General features: G+C 42.1%; 1 protein-coding gene across 1 annotated transcript in view; it reads left to right on the plus strand.

Annotated features, from left to right (window-relative positions):
* The first annotated feature begins 1,218 nt into the window (after positions 1–1,218).
* LOC102940756 (granulocyte-macrophage colony-stimulating factor receptor subunit alpha) overlaps positions 1,219–20,658 on the plus strand; it is a 34,925-nt gene continuing 15,485 nt past the window's right edge. The window contains 8 exon segments of the mRNA XM_027825634.3: positions 1,219–1,410; positions 11,634–11,657; positions 11,659–11,752; positions 11,940–12,073; positions 15,521–15,647; positions 16,323–16,452; positions 16,544–16,719; positions 16,944–17,089. Of these exon segments, the coding sequence (XP_027681435.3) occupies positions 1,294–1,410; positions 11,634–11,657; positions 11,659–11,752; positions 11,940–12,073; positions 15,521–15,647; positions 16,323–16,452; positions 16,544–16,719; positions 16,944–17,089 (948 nt within the window). The 5' untranslated portion in view covers positions 1,219–1,293.

A 20,658-nucleotide genomic window follows, 5' to 3' on the forward strand; every position in this document is an offset into this window, starting at 1 on the left:
GCACGGCAGGTTTGAGGAGATTGGTCTGTTTGTATTTTCTCCTGCCATTAGACAGAATATGCAATGTAGATATGTGAGTTACCTGTAAATATATGTGGTTTTTTATTACAGTCATAGCCCCCAGGAAATTAAAGACTAAAAAACCATATACAAACAAAATTAAGGTTGAGGAGACTTAAAAGGGACAAAAGCAGAGAAATGCAGAGATATGGTATAGATTGTAAGCTCTTTGGGGCAGTGATGGTATTATTGTTATTATATGTGTGTACGGCACCTAGCATAATAGGGCCTTGACTCCTGACTGAGGCCTATATGTGCTATAATAATAAAATAATAGTAATAATTAATAATACATAGGCTGTCCTTGACTCATTAATTTTGCCTGTAGTAAGATTTGTAGGACAGAAGTATGAAATATTATTTACTGTTCTAAATCCCCTGAAATGAATGGGCACTGAATGGAGAAAAAAGATTGTATTTATGATCATACTTACGATAGTATGTTTCAAATCAATTTTTTGCTCTTATTAAACTGAGTTTTTATGATCATGAACAGATACAACACACATCCCGAACTGTGACGCAACTCCTAATAAACCAATGCTCATTTTTACTTCCAGATATACGTGCAAGTTAGTATTTCAAGTTCTTGGGCCAGGTTCTCCTCACGTGTACACTGAAGAGTAATTCTATTCAGGAGTGATTCAAATGAAGGTAATGCAATTTCACATGTGTGAAATCCGTGTGAGAGGGGAAGCAGTCCCAGGGGTGCATATTTAAAGTTCAGCCATCCGTACTATTGTTTACTTGTTATCCAAGCAGTATTTTTGATTTGATATGGTAATAGTAATAAATATTAATGTTTGTTTCACAGTTCAGTGTAGAGAAGGATGTTTGTTAAACAGATGCACGAAGGTGCCTTGATCCCGTTACACACAATTACACTGCTGTGTTTGCATTGGTCCTGTCTAATAAGATACTTATTGGAACAGAAAGCTCTTTTGGTGAGTAGAACTTACAGGCAAAGTATTGTTTGTGGAAGAGGGCTTATTTGTAGGAGATAAATTTTCTATATGTACATTTACATCCAATGGTAGACCCAAAGGCACAAATGGACCAGACGAAATGGGAAGAGGGTGTCTTATTAATTAACTAGATGTCCATTTTGTGTGAAATTATTTATATTCTGCAAACAAGGAGATTAAAGAAGTTCCGGAAACTGCGAAGGAAATGAACCAAAGAACTGTCTCAACATCAGTCTTGCAACACTTCCCATGAATCGGATACTATGCAATGATAAAGTATTGTCGCAGCAGTACGACAGCTTCAGTCTCAAGCATTTCAATCATCTCTGAGTCTCGGACCCAAGCCCCTAAGTTAATTGAGATACCAGCCTTTTGCAAGAAGGAGGTAAGCTACTTTTTGTCTTTGTTTTTTGTCTGTTTGTTTGGGGGTTTTTATTTTTATTTCTCAAGGCTCCTATGACAAAACACAAACATTTGCAATGGAAAAAAAGCTATATTAGATTGAGTTCATCTACCTCCAAGTGCAGATTTGAGGACGGTCTTAGCCAAAATTGTGATGGCACATTATTATTTATGATTTATGATCTGAAGTTAAGGATACATATCTAAATGTGAGTAAAGGGAGTGATCAGATTCCCAGCATTGCCTGCCAGGTCCAGGAAAAACATTAGCAATATTTTCCCTCATCTCTTGGGTTGCTTTATTTTGTCTGACGTCTATTTTGTGTATCCAGGAGAAATGTTGCTGTCTCTTTCTTCTTTTAAAAAATAATCTAACTGGAAGCATTTGTATGTTGTCTCCTGTACATGAGTTTGTGTTTGGTAAGTTGCAGATCGCTCCATAGAGTGAATCAGTTCTAGGAATAGCATGAATTAACTGAAAAGAAAAGGAGTACTTGTGGCACCTTAGAGACTAACAAATTTACAGCTCACTTCATCAGATGCATTCAGCCAGTGAAGTGAGCTGTAGCTCACGAAAGCTTATGCTCAAATAAATTTGTTAGTCTCTAAGATGCCACAAAGTCCTCCTTTTCTTTTTGCGAATACAGACTAACACGGTTGCTACTCTGTAACCATGAATTAAATGTATATTTTAATGACTGATATGTATCCTGGCTTTTAATTTTATTTCAATCCTTTAATAGTAAATGTTACACATATATGGTGCTCTTAGGATCTCAAAGCAATTTATAAGCATCCATTTATCCTCACAACACCTCTGTAAGGTAAGTATTATTATCCCTATTTTATAAATGGCATTTCTATTTGAGATAGAGACATATGAATGCCATTGGACAAGGGACTGCTCAGCCCTCATTTGGAATTCTGTTCAGTTCTGGTTACCCATGTTCAAGAAAGAGTAATTCAGCTGGAATAGCTGCAGATCAGGGGAATGGCAAGCCTGTCTTAGAAGGAAAGACCCTGCTTGCTTTGTTTAGTCTATCAAAGCAAAGGCTGAGAGGGGATATGATTGCTTTTGTAAATACTAGCCATCAGTAAATGCAAGTTGGAAATTAGAAGCGTTATAACTAGGGCTGTCGATTAATGGCAGTTAACTCATGCGATAAACTCAAAAAAATTAATTGCGATTAATATTTTAATCACGATTAATTGCAGTTTTAATAGCACTGCTAGACAACAGAATATCAGTTGAAATGTATTGAATATTTTGGAGGTTTTTCTACATTTTTATATGTATTGTTTCCATGTTGTAATTGAAATCAAAGTGTATATTTTATTATAAATATTTGCACTGTAAAAATGATAAACAAAAGAAATAGTATTTTTCAGTTCACCTCATACAAGTACTGTAGTGCAATCTCTTTGTCGTGAAAGTGCAATTTACAAATGTAGATTTGTTTTTGTTACTTAACTGCACTCAAAAACAAAACAATGTAAAACTTCAGCGCCTACAAGTCCACTCAGTCCTACTTCTTGTTCAGCCAATGGCTAAGACAAACAAGTTTGTTTACATTTGCAGGAGATAATGCTGCCTACTTCTTGTTTACAGTGTCACCAGAAAGTGAGAACAGGCATTTGCATGGCACTTTTGTAGCCAGCATTGCAAGGTATTTATGTGCCTGATATGCTAAACCAGTGGTCTCCAACCATTTTATGCCCAAGATCACTTTTGAATTTAAGAGCAATCCAGGATCTACCCCGCCTCTTCCCCAAGGTCCTGCCCCTTTCCCAAAACCCCACCCCACTCACTCCATCCCCCCCTCTCTCGGTCACTTGCTCCCCCCTCACTCACTTTCACTGGGCTCAGGTAGTGGTTTGGAGTTTCGGAGGGGGTGTGGGCTCTGGGCTGGGGCCACGGGGTTCACAGTGGGGTGCAGGCTCTGGGAGAGAGTTTGGGTGTCGGAGGGGGCTCTGGGCTGGGGCAGAGTGTTGGGGTGCAGGAGGGGGTACAGGGTGCTGGCTCCGGGAGGGGGCTCAGGGCTGGGAGTTGGGGTGCAGCCTCTCACTGGGTAGCACTTACCTCCAGCGACTCCCAGTTGGTGGTGTTGTGTGGTTGCTGCTAAGGCAGGCTCCCTGCCTATCCTGGCCCCATGCCACTCCTGGAAGGGGCCAATGTGTCCCTGCAGCCCCTGGGGGGGGCACAGGACGCACATGGCTCCGTGTGCTGCCCCTCTCTGCAAGCACCACCCCCGCAGATCCCATTGGCTACAGCTCCCCATTCCCAGCTAATGGGAGCTGTGGAGGCGGTGCTTGGAGGCGCGAGCTGTGCACGGAGGGAGACCCCTGCCCCCGGGGCCGTGCTGGCCGCTCCCAAGAGTGGCATGGGGCTGGAGCAGGCGATTAATTGTGCGATTAATCATGATTAATTTTCTTAATCGTTTGACATCAGAAGAGATAGGTAGGTAGCCATCCTGCAGCAAAAAAACTTCAGGACCAGACTTCAAAGAGCAACTGCTGAGCTTCAGTTCATTTGCAAATTTGACACCATCAGCTCAGGATTAAACAAAGACTGTGACTGGCTAGCCAGCTACAAAAGCAGTTTCTCCTTCGTTGGTGTTCACACCTCAACTGCTAGAAGAGGGCCTCATCCTCCCTGATTGAACTAACCTCGTTATCCCTAGCCTGATTCTTGCTTGTATATTTATACCTGTCTCTGGAAATTTCCAGTACATGCATCTGAAGAAGTGGGTATTCACCCACGAAAGCTTATGTTGCGTCTGTTAGTCTATAAGGCACCACAGGACTCTTTGCCGCTTTCATCAGAAGAGAGAGGTTCTGGAACAGCCTCCCAATAGGAGTAGTGGGGACAAGAAACCTCAATGGTTTCAAAACGGAGTTTATTAATGGGATTATAGGCCAGGGTTGCCTGTGATAGCAGTAGACTGGACTTAATGATGCAGGAGGTCCCTTCCAGTTCTATGTGTTTATATTCTTTTATATGCGTAAAACAGCCATGAGTGACTTGCCCAAGGTTGCACAGCTAGTCAGTGGCAGAACTAGGAATTAGAATCTAAAAGTAGGGTCTTCCATCCCTTTCTCTCTCCACAGATGGTACTCTCTCATTAAAGACCTAATAAAAATGAATTTGTTGATATTTGCTCCCATATAAAGCCAGGCTGATCCTACTTACCCAGTGATAGTGGCCACAGTAATGATAGTCCTCATTACTTGAAAGTTGCATATAGGGCTATTGGAATCAGTTAATCACTATTGTATAATCTCACCAACGGAGAACCGGAATCAATCTGGGGAAAATGGACACATCCATTCCAGCAGGATGTCACCTCGTAAGAACTAACATTTCCAAGATCGTTTCCCATCTTAGCCTGGGTCTTGAGGGGAAGATGAGATAGATTTGGATTATTATTTCCATATCACTGTAACCACCCCGTCCCTTTCATTCTCCGAATAATGCTCGTCTCGATGCCCTGTTTGGACACTTTTCCCACAAGCTTCTCCACACTTTCCTCTATGCCTTTCCCTGTGCATGGAACACCTTTTCTTAACTGGTTTCAGAGTAGCAGCCGTGTTAGTCTGTATTCACAAAAAGAAAAGGAGGACTTGTGGCACCTTAGAGACTAACCAATTTATTTGAGCATAAGCTTTCGTGAGCTACAGCTCACTGCATCAGATGCATTCAGTGATTTTCCACTGAATGCATCCGATGAAGTGAGCGGATGCATTCAGTGGTTTTCCACTGAATGCATCCGATGAAGTGAGCTGTAGCTCACGAAAGCTTATGCTCAAATAAATTGGTTAGTCTCTAAGGTGCCACAAGTCCTCCTTTTCTTTTCTTAACTGATCCTTTTCATACTGAAGTCCCTCCCAAAAACCCACTTCTATTGTAGTGCCGACAAGAAACTAACCAGCTGATTGTGGGAAGGTTGGGATTTATTTGGGAAAAGTCGATATATTTTATACTAGTTTAAAAAAACCCAAACCTTGTTTTAACAAGACTTCCCAATCAGAACATGGCCAATTGCCACCTCACCACACTGCTTGTGTGGCGTACATCCTTTCCCTACCCTCCATCTTGCTGTTTGGTCCTCTTCGTTTTGTCTGCTTTAGAGTATAGGTTCTCCTTTTGCTTACCACGTTGTGAGTGCTACTGAAAACATATAAATAATAATAGTCAGAGGGCTTGTCGACACTAAAAATGCTGCAGCGGCGCAGCTCACCACTGCAGCTGGGCCGTTGTAGCACTTCAGTGAAGAGTCTACCTACGCCAACAGAAAGGGCTCTCCCATGGGCATATGTAATTCACCTCCCTGAGAGGCAGTAGCGAGGTCTACACCGGGGGTTAGGTCGGTTTGACGGCATCGCTGCTGGGTATGGATTTTTCACACTGCTGAGCGACGTTGTTCTGCTGACCTAATTTCCTAATGTAGACCAGGCCATAGTTAATAATAGAAGGTAACAAATAAATGCCTGGTTTCAAAGAGGGCAGTACGTACATTAGGAATGCAGTGCAAGTCCATGGCTCTTCCATTTATTCGTGCATTTTATTTATTTTCATTTAAATTTTTCAAAGGCCTCTCCCCAGCTCTAGGTGACCTGGAGGTTATTTAAAGCAACAGTCCACCAAAGAATAATCACACAAGCAGCAACCCATAGTCCACACACCACAAAATGAAATTATATACAAAGGTACATACCACCCACAACCCCCATCCCATTCAAACCTTATACCCTCCCTGAAAGCCCCAATAGATAGATGGCCTTTGCAGCATGTCCTAACAGTCTACAGACTCAGGACTAGAGCTAGGTGAAATTTTTCAGTCAAAACTTTTATTTGATGAAAAATGCAGATTTGGTCAAAATGAAATGTTCAGCTTTGGGTCAAGTGAAATATTTCATGTGACCTGAAATTATTATTTACTTTTTGATTCACCAAACATTTCAAAAAAATCAGTTTTGGCTTGACCCACGATGATTTTATTTTATTTTTTGAAATTGCCAGTGAACTGAAAAATTTCCTCAGCTCTACTCAGCCTATCAGCAGAACAAGGGAAGCAAGTGCCAGAGCCAAGAGGGTCTCACTGAAAATACCCTCCAGCAGCTCACTCTAGTTTACCCTGAGGGGGTTCCAGCTTGTCATCCCTCTGCTGACAATATGGCTGGATTAACCAGGGGTGGGTGGGGGGAGGACTCTGGAGATGCCAGTGCTACACCAATAATGGCCAGTTAGCTATAAAGGAGCCCTATTTACACTAGTACTGTACCAACAACTGACTCAAAGTGATGCAAGGCCTTGCTCCTCACCTTGAGCAGACGGTAAAAGGGGTCATGATACTTGTAAGGTTGTTATGGTGAAACAGGGACTCTTTGTGGCCCTTTATTCACCCCATAATGCATTATTTAAAAAAAGAAGAGTGCACTTTTAAAGGCCCCAGGATTACCCCAGTGAATTTCCCAACATGTCCTGATTCTGAGAGGAGAGTTTACAGCACTGTTCCTTGTTCAGTGGTGGGGCAAAGTCCATTCTGCAGTGGTGCCTGTGAATGTTTCCAACAGCAGCATCATAAAAACATGCACTGCGCTTGCAAAATCATGGCTAGCATCACGGTGGATGAGCTAAGCAGGGGGAGAGTGAGATTTTGAAGGTAGGATAGGAATGACAAGGGGGAACAAAGGGGAATGAAAACAGAGTAAAGGGAAACAAGAAATTAGGGAGGGAAGGAAAGAGGGATCGAGTGGGATGCAGATGAGCAAGAGAGGGATGGTTAGGAAGAGCTGAGAAGAGGGACCAACAGTATCTAAGATTCCTGAGCACATCATTGGAGACAGATAGAAAACATCTTTTGTGTCGGATTTTCGCAGCTTTCTGTTCAGCTCTAGCACTGTGTGTGATTTGTACTGAAGCGTCAGCAAACTCTCATCCCAGCAATTGTGCCCGTGTTGTTGCTACACAATGACGTCATGAGAATGATTCTGTAGTGTTTAAAAGAGAAGGTCTCGGCAACGGTCTGTCTGCACTGCAATAACGGTATATCTTGGCTGTCCCAACCTGGGTTTAACGTGGCTTTGAAGAACAGTGGGTACGAAACTATTCTCCCTGAAATGTGGGGTGCCCTGTGGAAATGTTTAAGGGTCTAATATAGCTTGAGGATATGGCTATGGTTCTGTCTGCACTACAAAATTGTAATGAGTTGTAACCAGTTGTCATGGATCTACAGGGTCTGTGCTATGCCTCAGACTTGAAGTAGTCTCCTGGGAGTACCTCTTCAGTGCCCCATACCTCCAAGAAGTCCCACTTTTCCTCCAGGATAGGCCACACAGCCTCAACACCTCTGAGACTGGGCCTTCAGGCTCCACCCCTCCTGTTTCTCACTGTGAGTTCTGAACAGAGAGTCTGACTAAGGTAGACCTCTGTTGAGAGACATTTTACCCTCTTCAGGGACCAATGTCCTTCATTAAGTATTTGCAGCAACACCAGGCAGCCTTTCAAAATGGAATGGGTTTTAATAGTCAACTGGAAAACAGTGTTGGGAAGTCCTTAGGCTAGCACAGAGAGGCAACGGGTAAGACAGAGTTCATACTGGCCAAATCCAGGGTTCCACCAAGCTAGTCTGCCCTAGAATCCATCCTCTCTCTCTCTCTCTCTCTCCCTCTCCCTCTCCCTCTCCCTTTGACTCTGAGTCCTGAATGGCTCCTGTGTTCTCTGTGAACCCTGTTCTAACACAATCTCCTATCATCTCTCATCTTTGATCTCTGGACACAGACATGCTTGTTCACATGTTCAGCTTGCCAGAACCTCCTGTGGGTTAGTGGTGACATTCAGACACTGGGGTTCCTATTGTCTTTACTGGATCCTCCATTGGTATGTGTTGATTCCAACCAGCTCTTGATGGTGCATTCATACTACCCCAGACAGCTAGGTGACCCAAACACCTCAGACCTCCTGCTCAGTTCCAGGAGACATATTTTAACCCCTCTGTCCCAGTGGATAACAATCCCAAGCCCAGTGGGGAGAGGCATATTGCTCATAAACATATTCCAGAGTATTCTCACTTTCATCACATTTCTCCTGAAATGGCTGTAAATTGGGCTGTACAAAGGCCTTAAGAAAAACAATTCACAGAATAAAAACATCATATTTCCATTTCCTTGAGTTTGCGCTGATTAACCCCCCTGAGAACAATTAAAATCTTATGTAAGAGAAGAACTTTTCTCATCATGACCAGAAATTCCAGTAATTAGTGTTGTTTCTTTGTACTGTAATGGTTTTTCTAAGGAGAAAATCTCCTTTAACAGCAAAACAGGTACTGAAAGAAAGAAAAGATTTCTCCTCCTAGAACAGTAATACTCAGACGTCAGTGGTTCAGGAGCCAAATTAGCGATCAGCATTTCCCAAAAGAGCCACAGAAGTGTGAATTCATTGTTTCATTTACTGTAGTACAATATATTCATATTTAAACAGTATGACAGGGGAAATATATATATAAAAATCACAACAAAATGACTGACCAAGTATTATTATTTTATCAAATGCAATTGGTTAATAACATAGTAAAAGCGGCAAAGAGTCCTGTGGCACCTTATAGACTAACAGACGTATTGGAGCATGTTGCATCCGACGAACTGGGCATTCACCCACGAAAGCTTATGCTCCAATACGTCTGTTAGTCTATAAGGTGCCACAGGACTCTTTGCTGCTTTTACAGATCCAGACTAACACGGCTACCCTTCTGATACTTAACATAGTAAAAGCATCCTGATTGGTTAGTAACTTAGATTGGTTAATAATTAAATCACATTGTGTTTTAATATCATATGCTGCAGAGAGACGCAGGAGACACATTAAAGAGCCAGGAGTGGCTCGCGAGCCTCAGTCTGAGTATCACGGTCTTGGAGGAAATTCAGTTTCCTATGAGAAGAGTGAAATAATGGATCTCTTGTTTAGTATTTCATAATTAGCCACTCTGAACTAAATTTAGATGCGAGTCTAACTGACTCTTAGGGAGTCTAAGCAGGTATAACGTGGGTCTGCTCAGTGTTGTTACACCAACTTAGACTTGCACCTACTTGCCAACATGTTATTTACACTCTCTTATACATTACCTCTCGATCTGGTCCACTGAATCTAAGGCACTAAAGTCTTACTCATGAACTTAATTTCATTGGGACTACTCATGCAGGTGAAGTTAAGCAGATGTGTGAATCTTTGCAGGATCAAAGCCATAGCAAGAGTAGCAGAGGGGTCAGACAAGGGAGATGTAGCAGAATAATGAGCAGATGAAAGAAGGCTGTAAATTAAGTGGAGGTATGATCTACTTCTACTCTCCTATTAAAGTGCAAACATAACTCCTTCAAAATTAAACAGTCTGGAGAACATGGTGAAATTTTTGTCTCTCTCGCTCTCGCTCTTTTTTTTTTTTTAACTAACTTTGGACCAGAACTTAAATCTGAAATCCAAATCCAGCTTGGACCCAGCAACCATATTAAAAAAATAAACCTCAAAATCTATTAATTACTGGATATCAGTCAAAATAGCTACTTGTCATTTACCAGTAGTTACTTAGAATTGCTCAGAATTGTTTAATATTTGTTAAAAATTACTCTGTTTCGAATTACTAACTCCCAGGAAACTTATTACTTGGAATCTATTAATGATTGCCTAGAATCATTTAATCACTAATAAATGACAAGAAAATTGTTTTACTGAGGATTAGTAATATAAACCTAAATCATTTCTACCAGATACTGAGTACCTCCAGATAATTTTTGTTGGGAATTATCTAGTGATTTTTAAGTAGTGAATTCTGATTTGTACTAAAGTATTCACTTCTTGCAAATCTGCAAATATTAAGAATGATTAGGGAGGATCTGAGGGCAGTGGGGAAGCCACCAGGAGCAGAGCTGCCAAAAGCCATCAGAAAGCTGGAGATAGGAGAGGGCAGAATGGTGGAGGCAAGAGACCTCCATGGGGATGGCCTCTGTCTCAGCAAACCTTCTGAGATTGGTGGGGAGTCCCTTGCAGCTCCTGAGGAGAGATCTTCTCCATTCATCCCGCATGGAAGCAGTCCAAGAAAATTTAATCCAGCAATACATGGATTTTCCAGGTGTGAATACTTGGTATGATTAGAACTGAGAAACTGCTGAACTAAATTTCTTCAGATAGTTTGTTCCTTAGATTTCACAAAGATTTACAAAAATAGCCAATGTTTGAACAGTTGTTCAAGAATTCTAGAGACTTCTGTATGTAAAGTTCCTGATTGGGACCGTTGGGACAAATGTATTGTTTTCATTTGCATATGGTCCAAGCATAGAAAATTTCAGCTCTAGAGTATTTTGTAAGAGAAAGTGTTAAGGAACTGAAAAGGGGGATTTATAATGGAAGGGATAAATCAATGAAGTCAATGACAAATAGCAATGCATAGCAATATAATTAATTTCACCATCCATGGGTGGAGGAGCCATACCAAAAATTAAGCACGGTAGAAAGGGGATTTCTTAATAAAAAAAAAGAGGAAGCTAGTCAAAAAGTCCATAAAGTCAAAAGTGAAAAAGTGAAAATCCTTAGATCTAGTATGGAGGTTATTTATTTAACAAAAGACAAAGGCGACTCTGAATGGTCCTAAAGACCAAAGGAAGCAGGTAGATAAGAAAAAAAATATGGTAAGACAGAAGATTTTTATTTCTCCACACAAATTTCTTTCAGAAAATAGAAATCCATCCAAATGAAGTCAGTTGAAAGCACTATAAACTATGACAGGTAAAAAGTAAGATGGTTTTAAGTGGGCCAACCCAGATTTTAAATAGCAGATAGGTAAAGACATTAAAAAAATAAGAAATAATTTAAATGTGTCAAAAGCAGAGTGTCTGTGAATGAATTGGTGTGTCCACCCAATTACCAGGGATTAAAGGGAGCAATTAAGGAGGAAAAGGGCATTGCAAAGAAGCAAAATTATTTCTTTGCATCATTCTTAACCAGAAAGACTCATGGGGAGCAGGGATAACTCAGTGGCTTGAGCATTGGCCTGCTAAACCCAGGGATGTGAGATCAATCCCTAAGGGGGCCATTTAGGGATCTGGGCCAAAAATTGGGGATTGGTCCTGCTTTGAGCAGGGGGTTGGACTAAATGACCTCCTAAGTCCCTTCCAACCCTGATATTCTATGACTGATATCCTGTTTTTTCTCTTGTAGGTTTCATTCCTGTCTATTTCCAAGAAAAAAAAAGATGTCTGCCACTCTAGGATTTATTTCCATGTTTTGGTGCATCATGTTATTTCCTACGTTGCATGCTGTCTTTTTGGATACAGAGTGTAAGTATAATACTTTAATTGAGATAATCTAAAGGACTGGGTTTAATTCATCTCACTCTAGGGATATTTGCCCATCTAGTTACGCTATGTATTGTCATAGCAGGCCCGCTAAATACTAGCCTCTGCACCTGAAAACTTTGAAAAATCTTATTGCATCCTCTCTGATATTAATTCATAAAACTTTCAGCAAAATCATCATCTTCACCCATTGCCAACTTGACGCTGAATCCCAGAAAACTAGAGCTGACCTGGGACAGCAGTGTCACCGTTCCTCAATACGACTGTTCTATGCATGTAGGCCTGAGTATGGTGAAGAAAACTGTAAGTTTTCTATTTACTTATTAAAGGAAATAATGAACTGTACTTTTTTCTTTTTCTTTTATGTATTTGATCTATAGACAAAACATATATATGTATCACTTGTAGAATCATAAAGGCCTAGAAAATGACAATATGTTTCCAGAGTTCTTAGAGACTTTTATTACATATATTAGGGCAGGTTCAGTTCCCAGTGAGGTATATCAACTGAAGGAACCAACTAGAAACACCCCTTAGCCCAATGTCATTCAATATCTTTATCAATGATCTGAAAAAAATGTACATTGAATGCTGGTAAAAACCGGTGGAATAGTAAATAATAAGTTATACAGAGAGCTGTAGATGACTGGGGGAAGTGGGACCATTCGAACAACATGCATTTTAATACAACATAATGCAAGGTTCTACGCTTAGGAACACAGAATGTAGGTCACACTTACAGAATGAGGGACTCTATCCTGGAAAACAGTGACCCCGCAAAGGACATAGGGTTCATGGTAAAAACCAGCTCAACATGAGCTCCCGGTGCAACGCTGTGCCACAGGTATGTCTACACAGCAACAGAGAGGTGTAATTCCCAGTGCAGGTACGTAGTCACACCCTGGCTCTGCTCAGGCTAATGCCTAAGAATAGCAGTCTGGCCTTGGCAGCATAGGTGACAGGTTGGGCTAGCCACCCAAGTACAATCCTGCCCAGTCACCAGGTGTGTGCACAGGCAGCTAGCCCAACCCGTTGTCCATACCACCACTGCCCCACTGCTGTTCTTAGATGCTAGCTTGAGCAGAGATAGCATGAGTATCATTTCCAGCATGGGCAGACAAACTTCCCAGCTGTTGTGTAGACATACTCTGAGAGCGCTACTGCGATTATTGGAAATATAAGCAAGAGAATATTGAATAGGCATAGGGTGCTCTGTGTACAGCATTGGTGAGATTGTTATTGGAATACTTTGTCCAGTTCTGGTGTCACCACTTCAAAAGGGTGCTGAAAATTGAAGAGTGCAGGATAGAGCTACATAAATGACCTGAGGTCTGGGAAACCTGCTTTGCAGGAAAAGACTTTAGTGTATGTCTACACTACAAATGTACATCGACTATATTAGGGTGACTTACAGCCACTGCAGTAATTACATGTCCACACTAGCCTCCTTGGGTCCATGGTGCACGTCCTCACGAGGAGCGCTTCCACCGACCTAACACAGGCAGTGTGTGGAGCTGAGCCATTAGTGAGCTCACTCTATTTAGCTTATCAAAGAGAAGGTTAAGAGGTGACTTGATCAGTCTGTACATACCTACAGGGGGAGAAGACTTCTAATAATATAGAGCTCATTAATTTAGCAGGCACCTTTCTGTGAAGCATTGGCTGCTGGCCACTCTCAGAGACAGGATACGGGACTAGATGGATAACTGGTCTGATCCAATACAGAAATTCCTAGCACGCATTCTTGTGATCCACTGTATCTGGTAGATACAGCAAAAGCAGAAAAGTCCTCCTGATGACAGCATACCTTTTTATAAAGGACTGTTTGGAGACAGTGGCTGCAAGAGGGGAGCTTTATTTGTTTCACATTTTGCTGTTTCTCTGACGGGCCAGGAGCACTGTTGGCGTTAGTCTTTTTTTGAGAATCAGAGAATGTACTGAAATGTTTGCCTGGAACAAAGAGAAAAAGGTTTTGTTTAGAACTGCCTGGATACCTTACTGTGTGAAGCTTCCCTTCGCAGGAATAAGCCATGTAGGGGAGTAGAAAGTCTGGAGACATGCATTTGCAAAATTTCCTCCTTTCTCTTAGGCAGAGGGGTTTGCCCTCACATAGAAGTAACTGGTGATTTGGTCAGATCCTCAGATACACACAGATTCCTGAGAATCCACTGGAGGGAAGGGGTGTCCAAGCAGAAGGCCCTGGCTTCCACACTGTCACACAACCCTTTCCTGCACAGCCCCTGCAGGCTGTAATCCACACAAATTACCAAATTTCATTTGGCTTGCTTGTGTTTGGCCAAGAGGGGAAAGAATCTAATGAAGCACAGTTCCTACTCAAGCCCTGATCTCTCCTGCCCCTGCTGCGGTGCTGGACTCCTGCAGGGCCCCACGGAGGAGCTTTGGGACTTAAGGGAAGGTGGCTGTATAAGAATATATCAGATTTAAATAGTAGTTTTAGAAATACCCGTCACAGTTTCATACACTCTATAGCTGAGAATGTGCTTTCAGGGAGAGCTTTCAGAGTGGAAGGATGGTCCAGGGGCTAGGGCACTAACCTTGTCTCTGCTCTGCCACGGACTCTCTGTGTGCCTTGGTCAAGTAACTTAGTCTTTCTGTGCCTCAGTTCCCATCTACAAAATGGAACACTCACTAGCTTATGAGGTAATCAGATGCTGCAGTGATGGGGGCCATATAACTACCTATGATAGCTAGTTACTGGAGGACTGATTCGGCCCACGGAGAGGTCAAATATCATGATGGGGAGTAGGCCACAGGGAATATAGCTCTTCCTTTGAATGCATGATAAACACAAGAGACTTCTATTTACATTTTTAAAAAGAACAAATAAAACCTTACCTTTACAACTCTGTCAGTCAGGCCACCTTCCATTCTACGTTCAAATGGGAGCTGCCTTCCCAATATACCAGGATGCATTTTCAACATTTCAGCTTCCTCGTTCACTGATTCTCATTTTTCAAGACTATGATCTCAAAGGGGATCGTACCACTGCTTCCTTGGGGTTCGAGAATTTTTCATGTAAAAATAGTGGCCCTGAGTCCCATCTGTGTCACTCCAGTTTATTCTGATGTAACTCCGTTGGATGTAAAACTGCAGTAATATAGCAGTGAATTAAGGCCAACATTGCTAATCTTTCTGGCTGTGAAGATAAGTTCCAGACTATAAATTGTTTCAATAATTGGATGTATTGTATATTGTTGTGCAAATCGACAGACAGCAAACATTTTATAATAGGGGTAAAAATCATATGCACACCATCTTTAATTAGTCCCTCTGTAATTCTTTGGACAACAACACACTTTTGGAAGACTTTTGATAATGCATGGGGGAATCCTCTGGATGCAGATCTACCCTTGCCTTTCCAGAAGAGAGGGGAGCTTGCTGCTACCATCATTTGATCCCTGCAAAAGCTTCTATACTCTTTGTTGAAGGAACTCCATGGAGTCTGGTGGGAGGGCAGTAGAGGAGAGGTTACTGCTTGCACTCCAGGGCACCTCTCTTTGTAGATCCCCTAGACTTCCCTGCAGAAATACTGGAGGCAATTCATGCAGCTGGAACTGTGCAAACAAAGACCCTACCGCTGAAAAGACTTACACCTGTGCTTAACTTTACACACTGTGAGAAGTCTTACAGGTTTCAATTGACTTATGCTTGGGCTTTTCCCATAGTAAGAACCAGTTAAAACTGGGAAGGAAAAACAAAGGATTAATACAAATGCATGTTATTTTTCAGGTGTACACTAAAACCTGCATGTTTAACAGAGAGCTCGCTCAGCCTATACATAAGGGGGCATTATTTCAAGTTCAAGCAATGTACAACCACACTTCATATTCAGCAGAAGTCAGATTCATTCCTCAAGGTAATGCATTAGTGTTTGTGAAAGGTTCTGTCTATCTACAATATTTTGAGAAAAAATTCTCAGAATACATTTCATTCTAGAAGTGATCATTGATTTCATTTTTTATTACAAATGCTTTTGCAAATCTGCTACAATGATGCCATTTTGTAACAAACTGTGGCCTCAGTTGTGCAGGTGACATTGTGGCAGAGGAAGGGTCCACTTTTGCACAGTAACTTGCAGGATAGAAACATCTGTGTGTGATATAATTGTTTTTCTTATGTCAGTCTCTCAGAGAAAGTGGGGATTAAAATGGCGCGTAGCACAATAAAACAGTGACCACGTTAGGCGTCTCCACTGAAGCAATTTTTGGCTAACATGAGCCTCATTCTGGCTGACTAATACAAACTGAGCTCGCTAGTCATATTTTTAATGGGTATGACAACTTGGTTTAATCACCATGTTTAAATGTAATGCAAAAGTTTTCAAACTTCGATGCCTAAAATCAGGCACCTAAATACTTAGGTACCTAAAATCATCAATAGAAGTTGCAGATGCTCAAATTCTCTCTGGGTCTGACCCGGTGTGTGCAGAGTTGTACCTGCTTGTACCAGTAGTTCACCTTTTCTTTTTCTTCTTCTTCACTAAGCCAGTTGGTAATATATAAATACACATGTAACTTTTCTTGGTTTCCAGGCATGAATGGAACATCTGTTGAAAATTTCTCTTGTGTGATTTACAACGTTTCCTTCATGAATTGCACTTGGAAGGCCGGCAGGAATGCTCCAGAAGACACCAAATATTTTCTTTTCTTGAAATACCCAAAGTAAAGAGTTTTCATTGGCTCAAAGAGTTTTGAATTAAGATTTGACAGATGACATTTCTCATGTTTAACTGAAATGTTTTGATATATGCAGGGAAGAAGATGAACAAGAATGTCCACATTACATAAGAGATGCACTTGGAAGACATATCGCATGCAGTTTTCAAGATGTGAAAGACATTAAAAAGAGAGTTTACTTCCTGGTGGATGGGTCCAGCAATGAATCGGAGATTCAGTTTTATGCTGAGTACATCGACTTATATAAAATTGGTAAGGAAAAAGTTTCTTTCTGTTTAATTTCCATTTTTACTACAAGTAGCATGAACCATTCTTCACTGGGAGAAGGGCCTGCATTTGTTTCAGAGCTGTGATCTTTCTTTTTTTAAAAGCTGTTTCTAGCTCTTATGGTTGCAAAGATGGAATTCCAAATGTGAACTGATTCTTTATCAAAAGCTGATTCTTTATCAAATGTAATACTGATTCTTTTATTCTAGAAAAACTCACTCCTCCATTAAATATCATTATAAAGTGTTCTGAAGAGCGACTACAGTGTGTAGTGCAATGGAAACGGCCCCACCTAAGCCATGTGGAAGGAAATAAGGATGAATGCTTTGAATATCAAATTGAAATTCGAAATAACGTAAGTGTAATTTTTTGAATGACTCTCATTACGAATATATATTTTCTGTTTATCCATCTATAATATATACACAGACATGAACCTCTCCTACACTATGAGTCGCCTCTCCTTCCTCATCTGTCATGCAGTCCTTTTTAGATCCAACCCTTCCTGCATGCTACATAGTTTATTGCCTCATTTGCTAACCTTGTCCCCATAACTGTCTTTCAGCACCTGCAACTGACTGTGCCCACTCTCTTCTCTACTTTTGTTTCTCACCAGCATTATACTTGCTTTTACACCATTGCGAACCCTAACACAGCGATTACTTTTCTGAACTCAGATCCAACAGCATGCATCCACAGAGACAGTGGAGAGAACTAGACACTACAATTTGCTGTCCACTGGAACAGGTGAAAACCCCAGCTTACAATGCCATTCATTAGCCTGGGATGTGAAGACACAGCTTTTTATAGCTTTTATCCCTAAGAGTGCAGGTCACTAGATGATTGATTCACTAATTTAACTCATCCCCACCTCCAAATATGTCTTTTTGGAATGACAACCTATACAATATTATAAGCAAGGCTGATAACACCACCTATTATTAAGGTTACCCGACACTTCCCAGTCTAAGACCTTGTTTTTGGTTACTTATAACTTTCCCAAACTTTAACTGTTTGGGCTGAAATTTTCCATAGCAGGTATTAGCCAAAATGGTGCAGCCATTTCCAAGAACGAGACTAGAGAAAAATACAGTTTTTCAACATTAAAAGAATTCTAGCAATCTTTTTCTTTGGAAACTCAAGGCCCCATTATTTGGACCAGGGACCTGACATTTGGCAGGAGGTGTCCTTTGTGTCAGGGTGTGCCTTCTACCATCCATGTGAAAATCTGCCAAAATTTGAGCAGGTGAGAAGCCTTTGAAAAATCAGTTTGCACTTGCTCAGTAGAGACTTGCTAAATGCTGGACGCACTGAGCATACCTGAGCCTCTCACAGCTCCTAATTTTGCCGAGACTGTGCATGCGTGTCATCCCCAGAGAGCTGCTGAGCATGTCCAGCACAGGCCTATGAGGTTATGGCTGCTCCTGGCTGCTCCAGGCAGGGTGGGACTGAACACTGGAACTGAGAGCTGGGCATCTGCCTTTCCTGTGCTCTCAGTGCACCCTGCTGGTGCCCTCCCAGTGTGGAGGAGGAAGACGCCAAATTCAGATTCAAATGCAGAAGCCACAAGAGCCCAACCTAAGGCATTGTAGGGGAGGCCTGGGGGAGTAGATTGGGACAAGAAGCCTGGTGGGGGGAAGAAAGAGAGTGCGGGAGGGGGGGGGAACTGAGACTGGATGAAAGGAGACTGTGACTAGGAACCAAAGGGGCAGAGAGAAGGAGGTTGTGCGGGGGAGGAGAGACAGATCTGACAATGAGTTGGAGTGCCGGATAAGAACTGGGACTGGCTGTACAAAGAGACTGGGACAAGGAGACTGGGACACGGAGAGTAAGGACACAGAGTGGATGAGAAGCGCAGGAATGAAGACTGGAACTGGGAACCATCAGGGATGGGGAATGTGAATGTGTGGGGGGTGAGTAGAGGCTGCAGGGAGAGACAGACAGATCAAGGAGTCAGGACAAAGACCTGGGAATGGTTGGGCAAGGGGAAGATTGTGTCTGGGAGCAGGGCAGAAAACTAGGACTGGGTGTGGGGGAGACTCGGAGCGGGAGTCTGGATGGGTGAGATTAGGACCTACTAGGCAAGGAGCCTGGGATTGGGATCAGAAGCCTGAAGAGTGGAGGCTGGGACTGACTAGGTGAGGAGAATGGGACTGGGATAAGCAGCCAGTGTTGGGGTCTACAGGAGTCGCATGGGTTAGAGGGGGAAGGGCAGAATGGGTCATGTTTGTGGGGAATGGGCAGAAGAGTCTTTGTCCACTAAAGAACAATTGCCTCCAGAGCCTGCAAGGAAACCCAAGATCCCAGAGTCTCCACATTCTTCTACAATCAGCAACTGTCTGTGAAACTCACTGGTAAAGCGTCCCATCCCCTTCTAGTGTTGGGCTAGTAGTTATCAATAATTAAAGACTGTATCATAATGAGTACTACAAAGGGCCAAATTAAGTTTGCACAGGAACTTTAATTTTTGTGTTACCTACATTTTGAGTGCTTGACTTTGTAAACATAATGTTCTTTTAACACAGGTGTTTTGTGTGTAATTTCATATATGGCATTTGGCAGGGGGTGTCCTTTGTGTCAGCGATGTTCCTACCTGTTTATGTGTTTCCATTATAAAGGTCATGGTATAGACAACCTTTGACATTTTCAGTGCTTCACTGTGGACATTTAACATTCTTTTAAAGTAGCTTTTTGTATGGACTATACTTTTATTCCACTTGAGATAAATTGATTGTAAGAGTTTGTTGCAGGAGACAGGGATTTGCACTAATTAACCAACCTTTTAATGCCTTCTGTATTCAACTGGTGTGATGCTAACTGTGCACTGGGTTACTACAACTAGCTGGGACTTGGAGCAAGGAGAAATCAAGACTGTGATGTGACATTCATAAGCCCAAATTCAGCCCTGGGAAAAGAAGGTATAACTGATGGGGATTTTCCGTCACTGGAGTTGTCACCCCTACGAGAGGTGGTAGCTAGCTTGACAGAAGAATTCTTCCATCAGCCTATCTGGGTCTACACCAGGAGTTAGGTCAAACTAACTACAGAACTTGGGTGTGTACGTTTTTCACACCCTGGGCAATATGGAAGATCAATCTAATTTTTCAGTGTAGACCAGCCATCAGTACTTACTGAGGCAAAACTTCCCTTGGTTTAAGGATTGGGCCCTTCAGATGTTATATAAAAGGAACTCAGTGCCAGAGCATAACAGGAAAATATAACTAGAAGGGCAGAGTATCAGATCAAAGAATAATTATATAAAATTAAGGGAGGAATTTAATCCTGTTCAAAGTGAAATTTAGACCTTGAGCCTACCAGTCCTAGTAATTTTCACTCCATACGTCTGAAGAAAGGGGTCATAGCCCACGAAAGCTTATGCTCTAATAAATTTGTTAGTCTTTCAGGTGCTACAAGACTCCTCTACCAGGTCAGAAAGCCAGTACCTTGTTCCCTCAATATTAGCAGTTAAATCTGAATTACATTTATAGATTTGTGGGGGGGAGGGACAGGCTCCCTGGACTCCCCCTGAGTTCCACTGTCTGTCATTTACCTCCTCTTCTCCCCATTTGGCAGTCTTTGGGGAATCTCTTTGCAGCCTTATGTTCTTATGCCTACCACCCACAAGCAGAAGTTTGGCTCCTGTTCTTCCCTTCCCTTTACAAGAGGGGAAGGTCTGGCTGGAACAAGGATCAGCCTCTCAGGCGGCCCCTAGAGAGTCTGCTCTAAGGGCTTAGTCTCTCCGAATCTATTGCCCCTTCATGGGGTTTACCTTCTACTCTTCTTCCTGGGGCGTATTGCTTTACTATTAGTCAGGGTGGCTTCAGGAGTGGTGCATCTTGCGGCTGTCTCCTCCTCGGCTGGACTCCCTCTTTTGCCAACAGTCCCTAGCTGGAGCAACCTTCTTCCTGTTTACTGCCCCCTCCT

Source organism: Chelonia mydas, chromosome 1, assembly GCF_015237465.2.
Source record: "Chelonia mydas isolate rCheMyd1 chromosome 1, rCheMyd1.pri.v2, whole genome shotgun sequence".
Classification (NCBI taxonomy): domain Eukaryota; kingdom Metazoa; phylum Chordata; order Testudines; family Cheloniidae; genus Chelonia; species Chelonia mydas.